We start from the raw sequence: 23836 nt of genomic DNA, 5'->3' as shown, positions 1-23836 counted from the left end.
TCCCCCATGCCTGACGACAAAGGTGGGTTTTAAGGAGTTTGCGAAAGGCGAGGAGGATTCTAATCTCTGGGGGGAGCTGGTTCCAGAGAGTCGGGGCCACCACAGAGAAGGCTCTTCCCCTGGGGACCGCCAACCGACATTGTTTAGTTGACGGGACCCGGAGAAGGCCAACTCTGTGGGACCTAATCGGTCGCTGGGATTCGTGCAGCAGAAGGCGGTCTCAGAGATATTCTGGTCCGATGCCATGAAGGGCTTTAAAGGTCATAACCAACACTTTGAATTGTGACCGGAAATTGATCGGCAACCAATGCAGACTACGGAGTGTTGGTGTGACATGGGCATACCTAGGGAAGCCCATGACTGCTCTCGCAGCTCCATTCTGCACCATCTGAAGTTTCCGAACACTTTTCAAAGGTAGCCCCATGTAGAGAGCATTACAGTAGTCGAACCTCGAGGTGATGAGGGCATGAGTGACTGTGAGTAGTTAGTCCCGGTCCAAATAGGGCCGCACCTGGTGCACCAGGCGAACCTGGGCAAACGTCCCCCCCCTCGCCACAGCTGAAAGATGGTTCTCTAATGTGAGCTGTGGATCGAGGAGGACGCCCAAGTTGCGGACCCTCTCCGAGGGGGACAATAATTCCCCCCCCAGGGTGATGGACGGACAGGTGGGATTGTCCTTGGGAGGCAAGACCCACAGCCACTCCGTCTTATCAGGGTTGAGTTTGAGTCTGTTGGCCCCCATCCAGGCCCCAACAGCCTCCAGACACCGGCACATCACTTCCACTGCTTCGTTGATTGGACATGGGGTGGAGATGTACATTATCCTTGGCTCGCAAGCCTCCCTTGAACTTCCGATTCTTCTGTCCCAAGCCGTCCGATTTGTTGCCAGGGCAATTGTGTGCACTGCAGAGTGTCGTTTGCAGGATAAATGGCAGGTCTGTTCGGTGATGTTGTGACATTAAGCAACTCCTGGCTGCCATAGAACAACGGGGTTGACAATTCACTGGCAGTCAGTAAATGGTTTGTGCCAAGGGGCGGGTGAGATTGGTGCAATCCTTTAATTTCAGCGGCCCATCTGTTACTGTTGGCTTACCTGTTTCAATTCTGTGCTACAAATGATTACAAATGTTTGGCATGCAAATTCTGAAGCCTGTTTGAGTTTATGGGATGATGGAAACTAATAATAATAATAATAATAATAATAATAATAATAATAATAATAATAATAATAATTTATTGGATTTGTATGCTGCCCCTCTCCGTAGACTCGGGGTGGCTAACAACAATAATAAACACAACATGTATAATCCAATAACAAACATACCATGCATAACTTGTAATGGCCTAGGGGGAACAGCTATCTCAACTCCCCCATGCCTGGCGGTATAAATGAGTCTTGAGTAGTTTACTAAAGACAGGGAGGGTGGGGGCAGTTCTAATCTCTGGGGGGAGTTGGTTCCAGAGGGCCGGGGCTGCCACAGAGAAGGCTCTTCCCCTGGGGCCTGCCAAACGACATTGTTTAGTCGACGGGACCCGGAGAAGGCCAACTCTGTGGGACCTTATCGGTCGCTGGGATTCGTGCGGTAGCAGGCGGTTCCGGAGGTAATCTGGTCTATTGCCATGTAGGGCTTTAAAGGTCATAACCAACACTTTGAATTGTGACCGGAAACTGATCGGCAGCCAATGCAAGCCACGGAGTGTTGAAGAAACGTGGGCGAATCTTGGAAGCCCCACGATGGCTCTCGGATCAAGGAGAGAAGCAACCTAGGAGACATTTCCTAACAGTAAGAACAATTAACCTTTGGAACGGCGTGAGTTGTGAGTGCTCCAACACTGGAGTCTTTTAAGAAGAGACCGGATTTGTCTGGGGCTGTGATGGTGAACCTAAGGCATGTGTGCTACAAATGGCATGTGGAGCCAGATTGGTGGGCACATGACCTGAGGTGCACATTTATTTATTTATTAAATTTATAGGTCGCCCTTCCCCTTGCGGACTCAGGGTAGCTTACAACAGTAAAAACATGTTAAAAACATCACAACATAATGTTGAGTATTCTGAGCAGAGACTGGCTACAAGCGGTGTGCCACAAGGGTCTGTTCTGGGTCCTATTCTTTTAATATGTTTGTGAGTGACATAGGGGAAGGTTTGGTAGGGAAGGTTTGCCTATTTGCCGATGACTCTAAAGTGTGCAATAGGGTTGATATTCCTGGAGGCGTCTGTAATATGGCAAATGATTTAGCTTTACTAGATAAGTGATCAAAGCAATGGAAACTGCAGTTTAATGTTTCCAAATGTAAAATAATGCACTTGGGGAAGAGGAATCCTCAATCTGAGTATTGCATTGGCAGTTCTGTGTTAGCAAAAACTTCAGAAGAGAAGGATTTAGGGGTAGTGATTTCTGACAGTCTCAAAATGGGTGAACAGTGCAGTCAGGCGGCAGGGAAAGCAAGGAGGATGCTTGGCTGCATAGCTAGAGGTATAAAAAGCAGATTGTGATCCCGCTGTATGGAGCACTGGTGAGACCACATTTGGAACACTGTGTTCAGTTCTGGAGACCTCACCTACAGGAAAGACAATGGAGGACAGAAGGGAAAGGGGGGACATGATTGAAACATTAAAATAAGGTTAAATAAGGTTCAGAAGCGAAGTATTTTTAACAGGAAAGTGAACATAAGAACAAGGGGGCACAATCTCCCTTCTGTCCTCCAGACTGATTGAGTTCATTACAGATTGAGTTCATGAAGTCTTTCCTGATGGGTTTTATGCTTAAGACCTTCCACCATTTTTGTAGCCCGTCTTTGGACCAGTTCGATTTTATCAATATCTTTTTGTAGGTGAGGTCTCTAGAACTGAATGCAAACTCCAGAACTGAAGTTTTCGAAAAGCCAGGAGGGTGGGGGCAGTGCAAATATCTGGGGGGGGGGAGGTGATTCCAAAGGTCCAGAGCTGCCACAGAGAAGACCCTTCCCCTCGGTCCCACCAGACAACATTGCTTGGCTAATGGGATCCGGAGAAGGTAGACTCTGCGGGATCTGACCGGTCACTGGGGATGTGTGAGGCAGGAGACGGTTGTTAAGTGAGGAGTCATAACTTGAGGGCTACCTGTATTGGCATCATAGCTGTTAGAATGTCTAGGTAATATAATAAACCTTCAACAAACTTTAAGGAGAGTAACTGTGGCAATGTGGGTTAATCAGTCAATGACTCAGACTTAATTACAAAATAGAACAATATTATTATATACAGATAGGCAAATAAACAAAAGTCGTCACACAGTCCAAATATCATGTACATATAATCCTAATAATGATTTACAAACCAGGTTATCACACACAGCAAAATATATACACAGCAAATATAAATCTCTCTGGTATAAACTCCCCCAAGGGGAACATTGTTGGCTTCCTGTTATGGCCAACCAGTGAATGACTCTTAAAGGAACAGTCTTAAAGTTACATTGTTAGGTTCTGTATAGCAACACCCAACATAGTTACATACAGTATACTAACAATAGTATACTGAATACTGTGTTCAGTTCTGGAGACCTCACCTACAAAAAGGTATTGACAAAATTGAACGGGTCCAAAGACGGGCTACAAGAATGGTGGAAGGTCTTAAGCATAAAACGTATCAGGAAAGACTTAATGAACTCAATCTGTATAGTCTGGAGGACAGAAGGGAAAGGGGGGACATGATTGAAACATTTAAATATGCTAAAGGGTTAAATAAGGTCCAGGAGAGAAGTGTTTTTAATAGGAAAGTGAACACAAGAACAAGGGGACACAATCTGAAGTTGGGTGAAAGATCAAAAGCAACATGAGAAAATATTATTTTACTGAAAGAGTAGTAGATCCTTGGACCAAACTTCCAGCAGACGTGGTAGATAAATCCACAGTAACTGAATTTAAACATGCCTGAGATAAACATATATCCATCCTAAGATAAAATACAGAAAATAGTATAAGGGCAGACTAGTTGGACCATGAGGTCTCTTTCTGCCGTCAGTCTTCTATGTTTCTTTGTTTCTATGTTTCTAATAGTATACCGGAGAGGGCTGGCATACAAATCCAAATAAATAAATAAATAAATAAATAAATAAATAAATAAATAAATAAATAAATAAATAAGCAAACAAACAAACAAATAAATAAATAGCATTATTATTATTATTATTATTATTATTATTATTATTATTATTATTAAATTATCATTAAACTGCCTGAAACATCACAACCAAAGACGCAATTATTGAGTGCAACTTGGCATCTTCAGCACAGATACTCAGTGATCCTAGCTTGAGCTGCCAGTGGATCTGAAATCTTTTCCACTGGAACAAACTATTCTGGGAATGACTCAATAGGGAGTCTGCATTCTTCAATTAACACAATGAGACTTCTCTGCTTTGCTCACTCATCTAATTTCTCCTTTGCCTAACTCACTGATATTATTTTTATGAGAGGCAGCCTCTAGAGACGCAGGCCACTTTCCCCCTTCTCCTGCAATGCATTCAGATAATTGTGATGTTAGCCAAGAGATGGGGGGGGGGATTAATTTGAGTTCTCCTGTGTTTGCAAAATTAGAAATTCTATCCTAACATACTTCTGAGCAGAGCCGCAGCTGGTCCTCCAAATTTGCATGTCTCTCGGTATTAAAAAATGCATCTCTCTAAGCCAGAAGTCCCCAAATTCAGATCCTTGGATTATAGTTGTGTTTATTTCTTCGTTATTGCTTAGGAGAAGAGATGCACTGGCTTTAATAGCTTCAAACTGATTATCCTTCTCTGGGTTTAATCTACTCATCCAGCCAGGTGCCTGAGAGTCCCACTACCAAGAGAGTGCCAGCTTCAGCAATCTCGGATGCCTTGGCGATGGGTCCCCTCCTTTGGAGAAGATAATCCCTAGATATTGAGCCAGTCCCAGTGGAGAGTTGGGGGGAGGGGGCGTGAAATATTTACTTCTTCCTAGGGAGGCATAACAGAAAATAATTGAGAAACAAGCAGGAAGAGGGAGATTGTGATCCCCTTATGTAGAGCGCTGGTGAGACCACATTTGGAATACAGTGTTCCCTCGATTTCCGCGGGGGATGCGTTCCGAGACCACCCGTGAAAGTCAAATTTCCGCGAAGTAGAGATGCGGAAGTAAATACACCATTTTTGGCTATGGACAGTATCACAAGCCTTCCCTTAACACTTTAAACCCCTAAATTACCATTTCCCATTCCCTTAACAACCATTTACTCACCATTATTACTGGTACTCACCATTGAATAAGATACTTAGTGATCCTGATATTTATAAACATAATTATTTATTAACAATAATTATTTTTTTTGTTATTTTTTTGCAAAAATTATTAGTTTGGCGATGACATATGACGTCATCGGGTGGTAAAAACCGTGTTATAGGAAAAAAACCGTAAAGTATTTTTTAATTAAGATTTTTTGAAAAACCGTGGTATAGGCTATTTGCGAAGTTCGAACCCGCGAAAATCGAGGGAACACTGTACTGTGTTCAGTTCTGGAGACCTCACCTACAAAAAGATATTGACAAAATTGAACGGGTCCAAAGATGGGCTACAAGAATGGTGGAAGGTCTTAAGTATAAAATGTATCAGGAAAGACTTCATGAACTCAATCTGTATAGTCTGGAGGACAGAAGGAAAAGGGGAGGGGGACATGATCGAAACATTTAAATATGTTAAAGGGTTAAATAAGGTTCAGGAGGGAAGTGTTTTTAATAGGAAAGTGAACACAAGAACAAGGGGACACAATCTGAAGTTAGTTGGGGGAAAGATCAAAAGCAACGTGAGAAAATATTATTTTACTGAAAGAGTAGTAGATCCTTGGAACAAACTTCCAGCAGACGTGGTTGGTAAATCCACAGTAACTGAATTTAAACATGCCTGGGATAAACATATATCCATTGTAAGATAAAATAGTATAAGGGCAGACTAGATGGACCATGAGGTCTTTTTCTGCCGTCAGTCTTCTATGTTTCTATGTTTCTAAACACTATAATACACCAGAAGAAAAGAAAAAGTCACTATTGCATGCAGAATGCTGTGGCCAGATTGCCACTGAAGCAGACCCCACCATCAGGGGTGAAATGCTCCCAGTTCACTTGTACCTATCAACCATCAGAGAACTGGTTGCAAAGAGAGTAAAAGCTATCAGAGCTGCACTTTCGGAAGCTAGCCAGCCCAAGCAGCAGACCAGCCCAACCAGCTAACAAACTCAACCAGCCAGCCGCAGAGCAATAGATATGGAGTTGAACTCTTCAATGAAACACAGCAGCAGTAGGAAGTCTTGGAAAAATATATTTACTTCTTATTTACACTGCTAACTGTATTCTACTTTCTTTACTATACATACATCACTCTAGTATCTCACTAGTATCTCACTACAACTATCTCAGTTGCAATAACTCACAGGAATTAACAGATCAATACAGCAACTTCAGAGCACACTTCACACAGAGCAGGATCAAAGATGATGATGATGATGATTATTATTATTATTATTATTATTATTATTATTATTATTATTATTATTTGGATTTGTATGCTGCCCCTCTCCGGAGACTCGGGGCGGCTAACAGCAATAATAAAACAGCATATAATAATAATCCAATACTAAAAACAGTTAAAAACCCATTATTATAAAAAACAAACCTACAGACAGTCATACCATGCATAAAATTGCAAAGGCCTAGGGGGAAAGGGTATCTCAATTCCCCCATGCCTGGCGGCAGAGGTGGGTTTTAAGCAGCTTACGAAAGGCAAGGAGGGTGGGGGCGATTCTAATCTCTGGGGGGAGTTGGTTCCAGAGGGCCGGGGCCGCCACAGAGAAGGCTCTTCCCCTGGGTCCCGCCAAGCGGCATTGTTTAGTTGACGGGACCCGGAGAAGGCCCACAGTGGGACCTAACTGGTTGCTGGGATTCGTGCAGCAGAAGGCGGTCCCGGAGATAGAAGATCAGAGAGAGAGAGCGAACGAACAGCAGCAAGCAGAGAGCTCTTGCACATTTAAATACTTTTCACCTGATGAGGTTGTTGCATGCTTAATTGACTCAGAATGACTCAGCATTCTCTACGTAGGCCTTCTTTCTGCATTGAGATATGACCTCAGGATATGCTTAGGATATGTCCACTCACCTAGATGCCACTATTTGGGTTCTTTTACCCTTTGAGCAAGCAAAGAAGACTCTTTGTGCATGCCTAGAGGGTAAAAGAACCCAAATGGTGGCATCTGGGCAGGTGAGCGGAGCCTCACGCTCCCTTCACAACCGGTTCTCTGATGACCGACAGGCACGAGTGAACCGGGAGCATTTCACCCCTGCCTACCATAGAATAATAGCACCAGCTCTAAAGTCACCATAGAGGTAGTCCTTGACTTATGACCACAATTGAACCCAACATTTCCGGAACCGCCTACTACCGCACGAATCCCAGCGGCCAATAAGGTCCCACAGAGTTGGCCTTCTCCGGGTCCTGTCCACTAAACAATGTCGTTTGGCGGGCCCCAGGGGAACAGCCTTCTCTGTGGCGGCCCCGGCCCTCTGGAATCAACTTCCCCCAGAGATTAGAACTGCCCCTACCCTCCTTGCCTTTCATAAATTACTCAAGACTCACTTATACCTCCAGGCATGGGGGAGTTGAGACACCTTTCCCCCAGGCTTCTTTATATTTTGTTTCATGTTTGGTATGAATGGGTTGTTTGGTTTTTAAATATATGATAGGGTTTTATATGCTTCTTTTAATATTAGATTTGTTTTGCTATAATATTGTTTGTATTGTTGTAAGCTGCCCCGAGTCTTCGGAGAGGGGCGGCATACAAATCTAATCGATGATGATGATGATAATAATAATAATTTCCGTTGCTAAGCCAAATGATAGGTAGCGTTGCAATGCATTGACATTTTTAAATAAGGTGCCTACCTTGCCAATTGTGCTTTGCTGCCCAGTATCTATAAATACTGCAAGATAAAGTTCAAAACTATGCAGAAAAAGAGAGAGAGAGACATACAAACACAGAGAAGCACATCCACAAGAGGCCTAAAGCAGCTAATGGCAGAATTCCAGTTTCAACATCTCTTGACTTCTTAATTTGGTCCTGACATATTAGCAAGTTCTGAAACTCCCAAATTACTTGTTGTGCTGAATAATGTCTTAGACGAGTTTAAATCTTTGGCTGATTTCCGTAGACAGTTGAAAATTACTAAAATTACTACTAACATTGTTAATTTTGCAAGGGGGTTGAAAGGAAGAGTTCGATTGCCATGTTTTAACAATTTAACACTTGCTGTTTTTTTTAAAAAAAAAACGTTAAATACGTCTTTTATGATCTTCAGGTGAACAGTGTCACCTGAAAAAGACTGTTTTTCATTATGCAAAGCAGGAGATGCTGAAAAAGGATTGGGTGTCAGTATTTTCATAGAAACATAGAAACATAGAAATCTGACGGCAGAAAAAGACCTCATGGTTCATCTAGTCTGCCCTTATACTTTCTGTATTTTATCTTACAATGGATCTATGTTTATCCCAGGCATGTTTAAATTCAGTTACTGTGGATTTACCGACCATGTCTGCTTGAAGTTTGTTCCAAGCATCTACTACTCTTTCAGTAAAATAATATTTTCTCATGTTGCTTTTGATCTTTCCCCCAACTAACTTCAGATTGTGTCCCCTTGTCCTTGTGTTCACTTTCCTATTAAAAACACTTCCCTCCTGAACCTTATTTAACCCTTTAACATATTTAAATGTTTCGATCATGTCCCCCCTTTTCCTTCTGTCCTCCAGACTATACAGGGTGAGCAGTGTGGTCGGGCGGTAGGAAAAGCAAGTAGGATGCTTGGCTGCATAGCTAGAGGTATAACAAGCAGGAAGAGGGAGATTGTTATCCCCTTATATAGAGCGCTGGTGAGACCACATTTGGAATACTGTGTTCAGTTCTGGAGACCTCACCTACAAAAAGATTGACAAAATTGAACGGGTCCAAAGACGGGCTACAAGAATGGTGGAAGGTCTTAAGCATAAAACGTATCAGGAAAGACTTCATGAACTCAATCTGTATAGTCTGGGGGACAGAAGGAAAAGGGGGGACATGATCGAAACATTTAAATATCTTAAAGGGTTAAATAAGGTTCAGGAGGGAAGTGTTTTTTTAATAGGAAAGTGAACACAAGAACAAGGTGACACAATCTGAAGTTAGTTGGGGGAAAGATCAAAAGCAACGTGAGAAAATATTATTTTACTGAAAGAGTAGTAGATGCTTGGAACAAACTTCCAGCAGACGTGGTTGGTAAATCCACAGTAACTGAATTTAAACATGCCTGGGATAAACATATATCCCTTGTAAGATAAAATACAGGGAAATAGTATAAGGGCAGACTAGATGGATCGTGAGGTCTTTTTCTGCCGTCAGACCTCTATGTTTCTATGTTTCTATGTTTTTGCTTGTATGCACTGTTATATATATCAGTGGGCCCCCAACCTTGGACTGGAGGTTGGGGGCCCCTGATATATATAACGTATAATTCATGTAAGGTTTCCAATAAAATTAAAGTCTACATTAGATTTACTTTTGCGTATAGGAAGCTGTTCTATGTTTCTATGTTTCTATAAAAAAGATGTTGGGACTGTAAAGAGTGCAGAGAAGAACAAGAATGACTAAGGGAGAAACCACACACTGCGAGAGCAATCTTGGAATCTTGGTAGCCGACAATTTTGCCATTTTAGAAAAAAAACCTTTGCACACTTAAAATACTGAACTAAAGAATGTGTTCACTCTTACCTTTATATTGGCTCTCTGTTAATATAATGGGTGGAAAAAGAACTTACCTCTCTTGAACTACACATTTTAATTCTGTTTTTATTACTGGCTTTTTAAGAGTTGCCTTAACTCTTTAGGAGACCTACACTTAAATAAATCTTGCCCAAGTGGGTCTGTCTAAATATGCTGGACTTCAGTTCCCTGCATTTTTAGCTGGGCAAGACTGAGATAGATCAACAACCATTAACTATGGCAGAGAAATTATCCAAGTTTTAAAACACCAATTTCAGAAGAAGGCTGAAGGTCAGTTACGAAAAAGGGGGAAATGTTATTAGATGTGACCTTCTGTTTGATCTAGCAGGACAGCTTTTACACCCTTCAGAGAATAAAAATAAAACAATTTGGAGCCGGGTGACTAGTTAACCTCACATGCTGCAGAAAAAGAGGAGGTTGAGCTGCAAGGTGAGATTAAACGTGTCATCACTTCAGAGTCATTACATCGACACAAGAGACTTAAGTCCAGCCACCCTTGAATTTCCTTGACCCTTATCTAGCATCAATGCAGCCTTGGCCATTAGTTGACTATATCTTGTAAATAGGGGTTATGGCCTCACTAGATCCTGGTTCAGAGGAGGAGAAGGAGGTGTTGGAACCAAGATCATCCGACTGGGAAGGTGTCTCTCCACTGGAGGGGCCAGGGACTGAGGACGACACTGTCCCTTTAGGCATTGGGGCAGGTGGTCGAGCGAGATGGGGTGGGACTCCATTTTCACTACCCCACTGCATTCCATCCTGTCCAGGCAGCAGCCCACCCTTGCCTCTACGTACAAACACCTCTACTTACGAACTTTTCTAGATAAGAACCGGGTGTTCAAGGGTTTTTTTGCCTCTTCTCAAGAACCATTTTCCACTTACAAAACCGAGCCTCCGAAATTGTAACTGGAAAAGGCAGGGAGAAGCCTCCGTGGGGCCTCTCTAGGAATCTCCTGGGAGGAAACAGGGCCTCCACCCTCCCTGTGGTTTCCCCAATCACACACATTATTTGCTTTTACATTGATTCCTATGTGGAAAATTGCTTCTTCTTACAAACTTTTCTACTGAAGAACCTGGTCACAGAACTAATTAAGTTTGTAAGTAGAGGTACTACTGTACATTCCACAAATGCTTCTTTTACTGATTGTGTCCTAGGTTACCGGAGTCAGCGGGAGGGGTGTGTCTTTCACAGCCCGCCCACATGGTTCATTGGAGAATGTGATTTATGATATGTCCAATGAGGATGGGGGGAAACAGGGTCATGAAGGCACGTAACATATGTGAGCTCAGTTCCAACTACATCCCAGTATTGACGAAATGTCGCTCCTAATAAATGGCTATATTTCTTTGGAAGTTTGGCTCATGGCTCATGAATTTGCTGGCTGTGGAATTCTGGGAGTTGAAGTCCAATTATCTCAAGAAACACTGGCCTAGATGACCTGGATCTTAACAATAGTAGCAATAATAAATATTTCTATCCTTTGAAGTCAACAAATTATTGATGATTTGATTTGATTTGATTTATATGCCACCCCTCTCCAAGGACTTGGGGCAGCTTACAGCATATCAAAAAACCCAATATAAAATATAAATATCTAAAAATTCAATTAATTAACTAATTATTCTAAAAAAAAACTGGTACCATTAAAAATCACTCATTCCCATTTGAACAACAGGCATACATCACACTCATTGGCCAGGGGCTCAGGTCTAGTGGCCCCAAGCCTGGTGGCATAGATGAGTCTTCAGACTTATGGAAGGCAAGGAGGGTGGGGCAGTGTGAATCTCCGGGGGGAGCTGATTCCATAAGGCCAGAGCCCCCACAGAGAAGGCTCTTCCCCTAGGTCCCGCCAAGCAACATTGTCTAGTTAATGGGATCTGGAGAAGGCCGACTCTGTGGGACCTAACTAGTTGCTGGGATTCATGTGCCAATGCTCCTGATTATTTGTGCCTGACACACAAGAAGCTAATTGATAATTTCTATATCAATGTGTGAATATTTATCAAGGTTAACATGTGTCATTTTTTTTTATCCCATAACCAAACTATTTCCCAGTTCTTGATCTTTCATTTGAGAAACAGGACATCCTAACAAACTGAATTGACATAAAACTTATCAGGAAAGACTTAATGAACTCAATCTGTATAGTCTGGAGGACAGAAGGGAAAGGGGGGACATAATCGAAACATTTATATTGTTAAAGGGTTAAATAAGGTTCAGGAGGGAAGCGTTTTTAATAGGAAAGTGAACACAAGATCAAGAGGGCACAATCTGAAGTTAGTTGGGGGAAAGATCAGAAGCAACCTGAGAAAATGTTATTTTACTGAAAGAGTAGTAGATCCTTGGAACAAACTTCCAGCAGATGTGGTTGGTAAATCTACAATAACTGAATTTAAACATGCCTGGGATAAACATATATCCATCCTAAGATAAAATACAGGAAACAGTATAAGGGCAGACTAGATGGACCATGGGGTCTTTTTCTGCCATCAATCTTCTAAGTTTCTATGACATAAAGAACAGAATGTCTATCAACAGTAGAAGTCCTTTTCCTGTGCTGCTCATCTGTTGCTGTCCATGAGTGTGACATATGAGTGTTACGCTGTGTTTTCTGGAGCATGATACTTCCATGTTTCTACCCTTCCTTCACGATAAATCCAACTGAATCTAGGCGTCCATAAAAGTCACACTTTTTCTCAGGCCCCAAAGAAGCCAGTGTAAATCAATTTTATGGTATAGTATGTCTTGTAGAATATAAGCATATCGTATAATGACCTTTTTTTGGCGCAAAACAATTGCATTTGTATTCTGAAATGAGTGCACAATTCTTCTCTTCCATTCTTTGCTCCATTTGCTGCTCATGTCTAGGATGGAAAGAGGCCTTGGGCTTCCAATGTTTTCATTCTTAATCTTTCGGAGGCTTAATTTACGTGGTTTATAGTTGCATTGCTGGGCCAGCTGTTCCTTTAAGATAAACTGTTATAGGAATTAGGCATCGGTATGGGAAGACAATCCACAGCATAAACTGGTTGAACCTTTCTGAGTTGCCTGGTATTTATTTATTTGTTTGTTTGTTTGTTTTGTCAAGTACATATTGGAGGTATGTAAACATATAATAATATTCATATACATGATGCTAGTAAAAAAAAGAAAAGAAACATTAGGACAGGGGACAGAAGACACGCTGGTGCACTTTTGTATGCCCCTTACTGACCTCTTAGGAATCGGGAGAGGTCAACAGTGGATAGTGTAAGGCAATGGTTCTCAACCTGGGGGTCGGGACCCCTTTGGGGGTCAATTGACCATTTCACAGGGGTCGCCTGAGACCCTGGGAAAAGACAAATTTCCCCTTTCATTAGGAACTAAAGCTTCTATTCTGGCATCTTGGAATATATTTTTACAATCTGACCAATCAGGTGTTTACAGTGGGGGCATCTCTCTGACCTTCCTGCCAATCAGCTCAAAGCTCTGTTGGGAGAATTGGCACTAGACTTATGGTTGGGGGTCACCACAACACGAGGAACTGTATTAAGGGGTCGCGGCATTAGAAAGGTTGAGAACCACTGGTCTAAGGGTAAAGTTTTTGGGGTTAGGTGATGATACTACTGAGACTGGTAGTGAGTTCCATGTATCAGCTACTCGGTTACTAAAGTCGTATTTCCTGCAGTCAAGTTTGGAGCGGTTTACATTAAGTTTTGTATCTGTGGTGTGCTCATGTGTTGTTGTGGTTGAAGCTGAAGTAGTCATTGACAGAAAGGACATTGTAGCAGATGATTTTATGGGCTATGGTTAGATCGTGTTTAAGGCGACGTAGTTCTAAGCTTTCTAAACCTAAGATTGTAAGTCTAGTTTCATAGGGTATTCGGTTGCGAGTGGAGGAGTGAAGGGCTCTTCTGCTAAAGTATCTCTGGACAATTTCTAGAGTGTTTATGTCCAAAATGTAGTGTGTTGTTTTATTTGTCTTTGAAAATTACTGTTGTGGACATAAGTGACTAGAACAAGGGGTTGTAAGTCAAGGACTACAATGGCTTAAACCAGTGGCTTTTGAACCAGAGAGAGGAATGAGTAAAAATCTTCAATTGCATAGAATCTGCTGAGCTCTCCACTTCGATAGCCAGTTGTGGAATCTTTAAGAATGTATTTCTTGTTGGTCTTTCCTGGTTCATCTCCCATCATTAACAGGTACAATCTAGAACCCACTAAGCCGTCTCAGCTCAATTGCCGTGTAATGTGGATGCCGTGGATATTGCCTATCTGGACTTCAGCAAAGCCTTTGATACGGTTCCACATAAAGAGCTGATGGATAAATTAGTGAAGATTGGACTTAATCCCTGGATAGTTCAGTGGATTTCAAGCTGGCTGAAGCATAGACATCAGAGAGTTATTGTTAATGGCGAGTATTCTGAGCAGAGTCAGCTTACAAGCGGTGTGCCGCAAGGGTCTGTTCTGGGTCCTATTCTTTTTAATATGTTTGTGAGTGACATAGGGGAAGGTCTGGTAGGGAAGGTTTGCCTATTTGCCGATGACTCTAAAGTGTGCAATAGGGTTGATATTCCTGGAGTGGTCTGTAATATGGTAAATGATTTAGCTTTACTAGATAAATGGTCAAAGCAATGGAAACTGCGGTTTAATGTCTCCAAATGTAAAATAATGCACTTGGGGAAAAGGAATCCTCAATCTGAGTATTGCATTGGCAGTTCTGTGTTAGCAAAAACTTCAGAAGAGAAGGATTTAGGGGTAGTGATTTCTGACAGTCTCAAAATGGGTGAGCAGTGTGGTCAGGCGGTAGGAAAGGCAAGTAGGATGCTTGGCTGCATAGCTAGAGGTATAACAAGCAGGAAGAGGGAGATTGTGATCCCCTTATACAGAGCGCTGGTGAGACCACATTTGGAGTACTGTGTTCAGTTCTGGAGACCTCACCTACAAAAAGATATTGACAAAATTGAACGGGTCCAAAGACGGGCTACAAGAATGGTGGAAGGTCTTAAGTATAAAACGTATCAGGCAAGACTAAATGAACTCAATCTGTATAGTCTGGAAGACAGAAGGAAAAGGGGGGACATGATCGAAACATTTAAATATGTTAAAGGGTTAAATAGGGTTCAGGAGGGAAGTGTTTTTAATAGGAAAGTGAACACAAGAACAAGGGGACACAATCTGAAGTTAGTTGGGGGAAAGATCAAAGGCAACATGAGAAAATATTATTTTACTGAAAGAGTAGTAGATCCTTGGAACAAACTTCCAGCAGACGTGGTTGGTAAATCCACAGTAACCGAATTTAAACATGCCTGGGATAAACATATATCCATTGTAAGATAAAATACAGGAAATAGTATAAGGGCAGACTAGATGGACCATGAGGTCTTTTTCTGCCATCAGTCTTCTATGTTTCTATGTTGACCCAATAAACGTCTTCTTATAATGGATTGCCCATGTGTGGTAGTTCCGATACATGTTTAACAACCCATCATAACCAAGTAGGCAATTCTCATCTATCATTTCCCTAAAATCTACACTACTGAAACCTAGTAGCGCCAGTAATTGATTTTGCAGTGGTGGCATTCAGCTGGTTCAGGCCAGTTTGGGCGAGCTGGTAGTTAATTTGCTAGCTGGCCACACCTCATCCCTTCCAGGAGTCCTCCCACAGCCCATTTTGGCTCCTAGGTAAGTACAGCTATGCCTCCTAGGCCCAAAATGGGTTGTGAGGGGTGGCGTCCACCCAGTGGTCCATTTTCACTCCCAGGAGGCTTCAGGAAGGCCTCCTAGACCCAAAGCAGGGCTCAACGAGGGCAGCACGACCCCCCCTCTTTTTTTTGGCTTCCAGGAGGCTGCAGGGAGGTCTGATAGGCCCAAAATGGGGAATGGGGGCTAGCACCCTCCAGTGGCCTATTTTCACTCCTAGAAGGCTTCAGGAAGGCCTTCTAGGCCCAAAGCAGGGTACAGTGAGGGCAGCGCGGGGCCCCTGTGGCCCATTTTCGCTGCCGAGAGGCTTCAGGAAGCCTTCTAGACCTGAAGCAGGGCGCAGGGAAGGCAACACAGCAACCCTTGCAGCCCGTTTTCATTGCCAAGAGGCTGCAGGGAGGCCTACTCAGCCCAAAACACGGCACGAGGGTCGCTTCCCCCGATGGCCTGTTTTTTGCCCCCAAAGGTGTGCAGGAGGCCAAGGCCTACCTGTCACACCCCCTAGCCACGCCAATCCAGCCAATCATTAGGGCAGAGAACTGGTTGCTAAATTATTTGAATCCCACCACTGGATTTAGGCCTTTCTGATTGATTGATTTGATTTGATTTGATTTGATTTGATTTGATTTGAATACCTCCCCTCTCCGCAGACTCGGGGGGGGGGCTAACAGCAGTAAAAAAGACAAATATAACAAATCTAATATAAAAAGTAATTTTAAAAACCCCAATTTAAGGGACCAATCATACAAACAGACATACCATGCATAAATTTTATAAGCCTAGGGGGAAGGGAATATCTCAATTCCCCCATGCCTGACAACAGAGGCGGGTTTTAAGGAGCTTACGATAGGCAAGGAGGGTGGGGGCAACCCTGATATCCGGGGGGAGTTGGTTCCAGAGGGTCGGGGCCGCCACAGAGAAGGCTCTTCCCCTGGGTCCCACCAAATGACATTGTTTAGTCGACGGGACCCGGAGAAGGCCAACTCTGTGGGACCTAACCAGTCACTGGGATTTGTGCTGCAGTAGACGGTCCCAGAGATATTCTGGTCCAATGCCATGAAGGGCTTTATAGGTCATAACCAACACTTCGAATTTTTTCTTCTTAATTTTTCTTCTTAACCCCTTTTGCTCCTCTTCATTGTCACTCCCTTGTGTAAGCTTTTTGTAACTTTCCCATCGTTCCGACAGGTGACCGAAGAGGAAGAGTCAGCCAATCACACCGTGATGATTCAGGAAACTTTGCAACCGGCTTCGATGGAGTTGTCGGAGCAGCACCATTTGGTGGTCTCCTCAGATGACATGGAAGGCATCGGGACAGTGACTGTTTATACTCAGGGTGGAGAAGCATCAGAACTGATTGTCTATGTGCAAGAAGCCCTCCAGCCGATGGGAGAGCAGGAGCAATTGGCTATACAGGACATCTAAATCAAGTCCTCCGGGCAGGTAAGTAGCAGGTAAGCCTCCTGCCACTGTCTAGATTAGAACCGCCCCTACTCTCCCTGCCTTCCGTAAACTCCTTAAAACCCACCTTTGTCGTCAGGCATGGGGGAACTGAAACACCTCCCCCGGGCATGTACAATTTATGCATGGTATGTTTGTGTGTGTGTTTGTTAGTAAAATGGGGTTCTTTTTTAAATATTTTAAATTATATTTGGGTTTGTTATGAATTGTTGTGTCTTGCTGTGAGCCGCCCCGAGTCTGCGGAGAGGGGCGGCATACAAATCTAAATAATAAATAATAATAATAAAATAAATAAATATCACAAGCCATTTTGGGGGCGAAACCCCTGAATTTGGTATGGCAAGACTTGGTACATTCCAATGACTCTCTAACTGTCCGCCTAATTACCATATTTTTCGGAGTATAAGACGCAGTCTTTTCTTCCCTAAAAGAGGCTGAAAATTTGGGTGTATCTTATCCTCTGAATGTAGCTTTTTTCAAAGGTTTTTTTTCCAGCCCTAACTAGGTGCTGACGATCTTCCCAGCTCTTACCTTTCAGGCTCTTTCATTATTACTCTCTCTGATGAATGTTTTCTAAGCCCTAAGTCTTTGCAGGCTTTTTTTCATTGTTCTAACTTGCTCCGAATAAGTTTCTTTTCAGCCCTAACAAGATGTTAATGATGTTTCCAGCTCTTATTGGCTTGTAGGTTCTTTCATTGTTACTCTCTCCAAATAAGTTTTTTTAAAGCCCTAATCAGGTGATAAAATAATGTGCTAAAGCTGACCAGATTAAGGACTCTAGCCAGATGAATACATTTTATTTATTTATTTATTCATTCATTCATTCATTCAATTTGTATGCTGCCCCTCTCTGTAGACAGATTTTTTCCTCCCCAAAAACTAATGTGTACCTTATACTCTAAAAAATATATTAATTTTTCTCTGGCAAAGAAACATCTCAAATTTACAAACTTGGGTCCAGTTGCCGTGAGTCAACCTTTCGACACCTCCTGACACTGCTAAATTATTTCCCAGTGTATATTTGACAGCAAGCATAAAATGTGCTTTCTGAAGCTACTAAGTCCATGATGTACTTCGTTCCGGATAGACGTGAGGGTGACAGTTGATTGGGCTCCAGGTAGTCCTCGACTTATGACCACTTTTTTGCATTGCTAAACATATTGATTTGTTACGTCAGTCATGTTCAATTATATGGCCTCTTTTGCCATAGTTGTTAAGTGAATGTTGTCGTTAAGTGAATTGCATGGCAAATCCAGCTTCTCTCATTTATTTATTTACTTACTTACTTACTTACTTACTTACTTACTTATTTACTCATTTATTTATTTACTTACTTACTTACTTACTTACTTACTTACTTACTTACTTACTTACTTACTTACTTACTTATTTATTATTAGATTTGTATGCCGCCCCTCTGCGTAACTTTGCCAGAAGCCAGCTGGGAAGATTGCCCCCCCCCCCCAATGGTGATCACATGACCCCAGGACGCGGCAACTATTTTAAATACAGGTGCTGCCTGAATTTTGGTCATGTGACCATGGAGATGCTGTAAGGTCATAAGTGTGAGGACCGGCTGCAAGTCACTTTTTCAGTGGTGTTGCAACTTCGAACGGTCACTAAACAAATGGTTGTAAGTTGAGGACTTCCCGTAATAGCTTTTCGCAGGAGATATTTTCCCCAAATACTGAGCCATGATCAATTTCTTTCTTTTTTTAATGCCCTTTTTTTGTTCTTTTTTATTTTTTTCTCCACAATTCCCACATATACATCAATGTGCATACCTTAAAATAGTGGTTCTCAACCTTTTCTGCCGGGGTCTCTGGTAGGAGCCTCCTGAAAATTCAAGGGTACAAATTTCAGACACACACACATTTGAAAATTCAAAACAATGTTCTTTATCCCAAAAGTCAAAATAAACAAAGCACTCTTTTTGTATTGCAAAGAGCACTTGTCCCAAAACAACAGGGTAGTCTATATAATTAACCTTAAGCAGTCATTAAGTACTTAGCTAGCAGCTGTGAAGAAACTTCACACCCCTTCTTCTTCCAACAAAGTGAGACACACACACACACACTTGCTCTGCTTTGTTTTCAAAGGTGTGAAAAATCAACAAGCAAAGTCCAGAAACCAGCAACCCAGGATTCCTGATGAACTGCAATCAGATACTCTTCCACAACGGCCAAACCCACATGCTGCTATTTATAGCAGTAACCCTAATTAATGGAGCCCCACCCAAACACAGGTGGCTGCTCTTATCTCCTGTAATATGTCCTTACTTGGTCTCTTCTACGCATAATTCTGCGCTTGCGTGGGTCCAAAACGTCTTCATCTGAATCAATGGAAGATAAGGGAGATTGACTGCCTGGGCTGTGTGCCAAGCCCCCCTCTGCCGAGTCACTCCCACCTTCTTCTTTGTCCGAGGAAACTAAACTCTGAACTGACTCAGTTGGCAATAACACAGGCCTGTGACATGTTGAAGTTTCCCCTGCATCCATCTCCCCATTCCCTGGGCCAGAGCCAACCACAACACCACCTGGGGGTCGGAACCCCTTTGGAGGGGTCGTATGACTGTTTCACAGGGGGGTCACAAGGACCATGGGAAAAGACCAACTAAAGCTTCTATTCTGGCACCTTAGAACATATTTTTACAATCTGACCAATCAGGTGTTTACAGTGGGGGTGTCCCTCTGACCTTCCTGCCAATCAGCTTAAAGCTCTGTGGGGAGAATTGGCGCTAGACTTATGGTTGGGAGTCACCACAACATGAAGAACTGTATTAAGGGGTCGCGGCATTAGAAAGGTTGAGAACCACTGCCTTAAAATATGTCAGTAGCCAACATAGTTATACATTTTTATCCAATCAATCATAAATCAGTATCCTTTGCGTTTGCCCAAGTTCGCCTGGTGCACCAGTTGCGGCCCTATTTGGACCGGGAGTCACTGCTCACAGTCACTCATGCCCTCATCACCTTGAGGCTCGACTACTGTAACGCTCTCTACATGGGGCTACCTTTGAAGAGTGTTTGGAAACTTCAGATCGTGCAGAATGCAGCTGCGAGAGCAATCATGGGCTTTCCTAAATACGCCCATGTCACAGCAACACTCCGCAGTCTGCATTGGTTGCCGATCAGTTTCCGGTCACAATTCAAAGTGTTGGTTATGACCTATAAAGCCCTTCATGGCACCGGACCAGAATATCTCCAGGACCGCCTTCTGCCGCACCAGTTAGGTCCCACAGAGTTGGCTTTCTCCGGGTCCCATCAACTAAACAATGTCGTTTGGCGGGACCCAGGGGAAGAGCCTTCTCTGTGGCGGCCCCGACCCTTTGGAACCAACTCCCCCCAGATATCAGAGTTGCCCCCACCCTCCTTGCCTTTCGTAAGCTCCTCAAAACCCACCTCTGTCGTCAGGCATGGGGGAATTGAGACTTTCCCTCCCCCTAGGCTTATAAAATTTATGCATGGTATGTCAGTATGTATGATTGGTTTCTAAATTGGGGTTTTAAATTAACTTAAATATTAGATTTGTTTACATTGTATTATTATTGCTGTTAGCCGCCCCGAGTCTGCGGAGAGGGGCGGCATACAAATCTGATAGATAGATAGATAGATAGATAGATAGATAGATAGATAGATAGATAGATAGATAGATAGATAGATAGATAGATAGATAGATAGATATTTTACAGCTATTTTATGTTACAATTCATCAGTCTATTTTTCTTTTCTTTTGTTCACGAATCCCCTTTCTTTTTCTCCCAAGGAACTCAATTTAAGAGATCACAGCCTCTTATTACATCGATCCCGATACCTTCTTCGGGGATCAAATAAGCATTGTTTGGATGAGGAGACCCCAGCCTACAAGCCAGAAGGAGCGATCATCGGAAAAGCGCCACAGGGCTTGAGAAAACTATCTGGATGTATTGTATGCACTTTAAGAAAGCGGCAGTGTTTTGTTTTTTAAAGAAGACTCTTTTAATCACAATTTGAAAAGCTTCTTGAGAAGGCAAAGGGACAGTCAGGCAAAACAGAAGGCCCAGGCCGTGTAGCTGCTTCTAAGGATAAAGCTCCATCCTTTATTTCTTCCCATCTTTGGCTTACTGCTAGATAGAAATCACTTTTTTTAATCTTCTAAAGGAGCTTTGCTTTGTGAGTTTTGAAAAAAAAAAACCAGAACGTGATTTGAGTTTTCAAAGCCTTTTAAGAATGTTGGTTCCCTTTTAAATCGTTCAATCTCTTAATTTCACCTCCTTACAGTTCTTGGAGGATTCATAACTGCCACCGTACTTTTTTCCCTTTCTATTAGGAAGGAAATGTTTTATTATTACCATATATTTGAGGCACATGGATTGAAAATAATTTGGGAAGGCTGTGGAGGTTCTGACCATCCTGGACATTTTATTTGGCTTTTCCTCCCTGTTCCTCTTTTTGCAAGTTTACAACAGTGTTTTTCCGAAATGTAAAAAATGTGAACTACACCCCCCACCCCACCCCGCTGAGCTTGGCCACTCTATTTCTGATTGATGTTCATACTGCCAGGTTATGTTCCTCATAATATATAATGAATGCAATTTTGAGCCATCGAGAAATAATTTAGCATCAAGAAAGCTGTGAAAACCAGAGTGATAAAGTGGAGTTTGGGGTCCCGTTTTCCTTGTCTGACAAATGTTTGAACATTTTCTTCATGAAAAGCCCAGCTCGGCAGCCAAAGCTCACATCCATTATGGTTAATCGGTCTTTATAAAACTAAACTTGTTGGAAGCCGCCCAGTCTTTATAAACCTTACTTGCTGCAAGCCGCCCAGAGTCCTTCGGGAGTTGTGCAGCATACAGGGTGTGTTCCAAAGTAATGCAATTATTTTTTTAAAAAAAGTAATTTATTGAACAGGTTTGCACAAACACTTAAAATTCTTCAAAGTACTGTCCTTGGGCCTCTACACATTTTTTCCAGCGACTCTGCCATGACCGGTACGCGCCCTGGAAGGTGTCTTCGGGGACCTCTCACAGAATCTTCGTCACGGCTGATTGGATCTCTTCTATGGATGAAAAGCGGGTTCCTTTCAGGGCTGAGAACAAAAAGAAGTCTGCTGGGGCAACGTCAGGACTATTGGGGGTGGTGGTGGAGAGTTGGCACAAGGTGTTTGACCAGGAACTCGCGGACTCATAGCACATGTGGCAAGGTGCGTTTTTCATCCATAGAAGAGATCCAATCAGTTGTGACGAAGACCTTGCGAGAGGTCCCCGAAGACGCCTTCCAGGGCGCATACCGGTCATGGCAGAGTCGCTGGAAAAAATGTGTAGAGGCCCAAGGACAGTACTTTGAAGAATTTTAAGTGTTTGTGCAAATGTGTTCGATAAATTACTTTTTAAAAAATAATTGCATTACTTTTGGAAAGCACCCATAAATAAAATAAACAATTTGCCAAGAAATACATTGGCCACCTCGGCTGGTCTAGAGAAGGTCTAATTTTTACTAAGCCACCTTGAAGAGCAGGGTAAAAGGACCACTAAAAAAGCTCAAGCAAAATTGTGATACATATTTTGGGCATAATTCTAAGACGTGGCCCCCAATGGGGTGAACATTCTGCTGTCCATGAAAAGGGGATAAGATTTTGAGCAAGATGGGTTTCCACCAGACCCGTAATTCTAGTTGCAATCATGCTGGCTGGGGAATTCTGGGAGTTGAAGTCCACAAATCTTAAAGTTGCCAAGGTTGGACATCCCTGATTTATGGGGAGATATTCAGTGGTGGGCAGCAGCCGGTGTGGCTGATAGGAAATTCCAGGATATGTGCAGAGCTGCATGCCCACGACACACCACTGTATGAGATTTGGCTTCTGCGCATGCGCAGCAATTGTAATCTCGTGTGACGATGCTTGGGCGAGTGAGATTTTGGCGACTTTCGCTGATTTTTTTTGCTTCCGTGCATGCACAGAAGCAAAAATATCAGCGATAATTGCCAAAATGTCTTGCGCGCGCATGTCCTCACACAAGATTTTACTTGCTGAACATGCACAGAAGCCAAATCTTGCACCGACGGGCTCATGTGCGCCCACAATAACCTCAGAGGGCGCATCGGTAGGAGGTAAGATGAGCAGCCCTTTACTGAAGATATTGCTTCTCAGTTTGCTTAGGGCAGCGGTAGGCAAAGTGGGCTCTTCTATGACTCGTGGACTTCAACTCCCAGAATTCCTGAGCCAATCATGCTAGCTGAGGAATTCTGGGAGTTGAAGTCCACCTGTCACAGAAGAGCCAAGTTAGGGAAAACAGCGAAGATCCTTTATGATTGGCATCCAATCCTATGAAGAGCTTGCCCTTCAACCAGGCCAACAGGTCATGGTTAAAACCTGAGATTGATTTTTTCCCCCTTTTAATTCTGAGCCAGAAAGGAAGCGGGGGGGGGGGGGGGGAAGAGAGAGAACAGGAATAGCCTGACTTCTTTCATCCTATGAATTTTTACATTATCAAAGCACCACTTGTGATTACGAGCGGAATTTCTATCATCTGATATACGAAAAAGCTTGTACCAGCAGGTTCCTACTGGTACAATCAATGCAATCGTACCAGTAGCGAAAATTGAGCTGTCCATGCAACTCCAGTATGCGCATGCATGCGTCCGAGCGAGATTTTGCTTCTGCACATGTGTGGAAAGTAAAATCTTGCACATGAGATTTTAGAGATTTTTTTCCTTGTGTTCATGTGTGGAAACCAAAAACAATCACCAAAATCTCTCTCGCGCACATGTCCCCTCGTGAGATTTTACTTCCTGCAGATGCGCAGAAGCAAAATCTTGCTCGAATGCACATGCGCGCACCGGAGACATGGAGCTGCGTGCATAGCGCATCAGTAGCAGCGGGAGCGGCAACTCCCACCTGCTTCTGACCTGTTATGT

The 23836-nt window shown here is 42.9% G+C and overlaps 1 protein-coding gene across 1 annotated transcript in view; it reads left to right on the top strand.

Annotated features, from left to right (window-relative positions):
• ZFAT (zinc finger and AT-hook domain containing) overlaps nt 1-21595 on the top strand; it is a 168644-nt gene extending 147049 nt beyond the window's left edge. Inside the window, exons 16-17 of the mRNA XM_070748331.1 lie at nt 16671-16925; nt 20709-21595. Of these exons, the coding sequence (XP_070604432.1) occupies nt 16671-16907 (237 nt within the window). The 3' untranslated portion in view covers nt 16908-16925; nt 20709-21595. The remainder of the gene's footprint in view (nt 1-16670; nt 16926-20708) is intronic.
• The last annotated feature ends 2241 nt before the right edge of the window (nt 21596-23836 follow it).

Source organism: Erythrolamprus reginae, chromosome 3, assembly GCF_031021105.1.
Source record: "Erythrolamprus reginae isolate rEryReg1 chromosome 3, rEryReg1.hap1, whole genome shotgun sequence".
Lineage (NCBI taxonomy): Eukaryota > Metazoa > Chordata > Lepidosauria > Squamata > Dipsadidae > Erythrolamprus > Erythrolamprus reginae.
The sequence above is the reverse complement of the archived record's forward strand: the minus strand, read 5'-3'. Positions and strand labels throughout refer to the sequence as shown.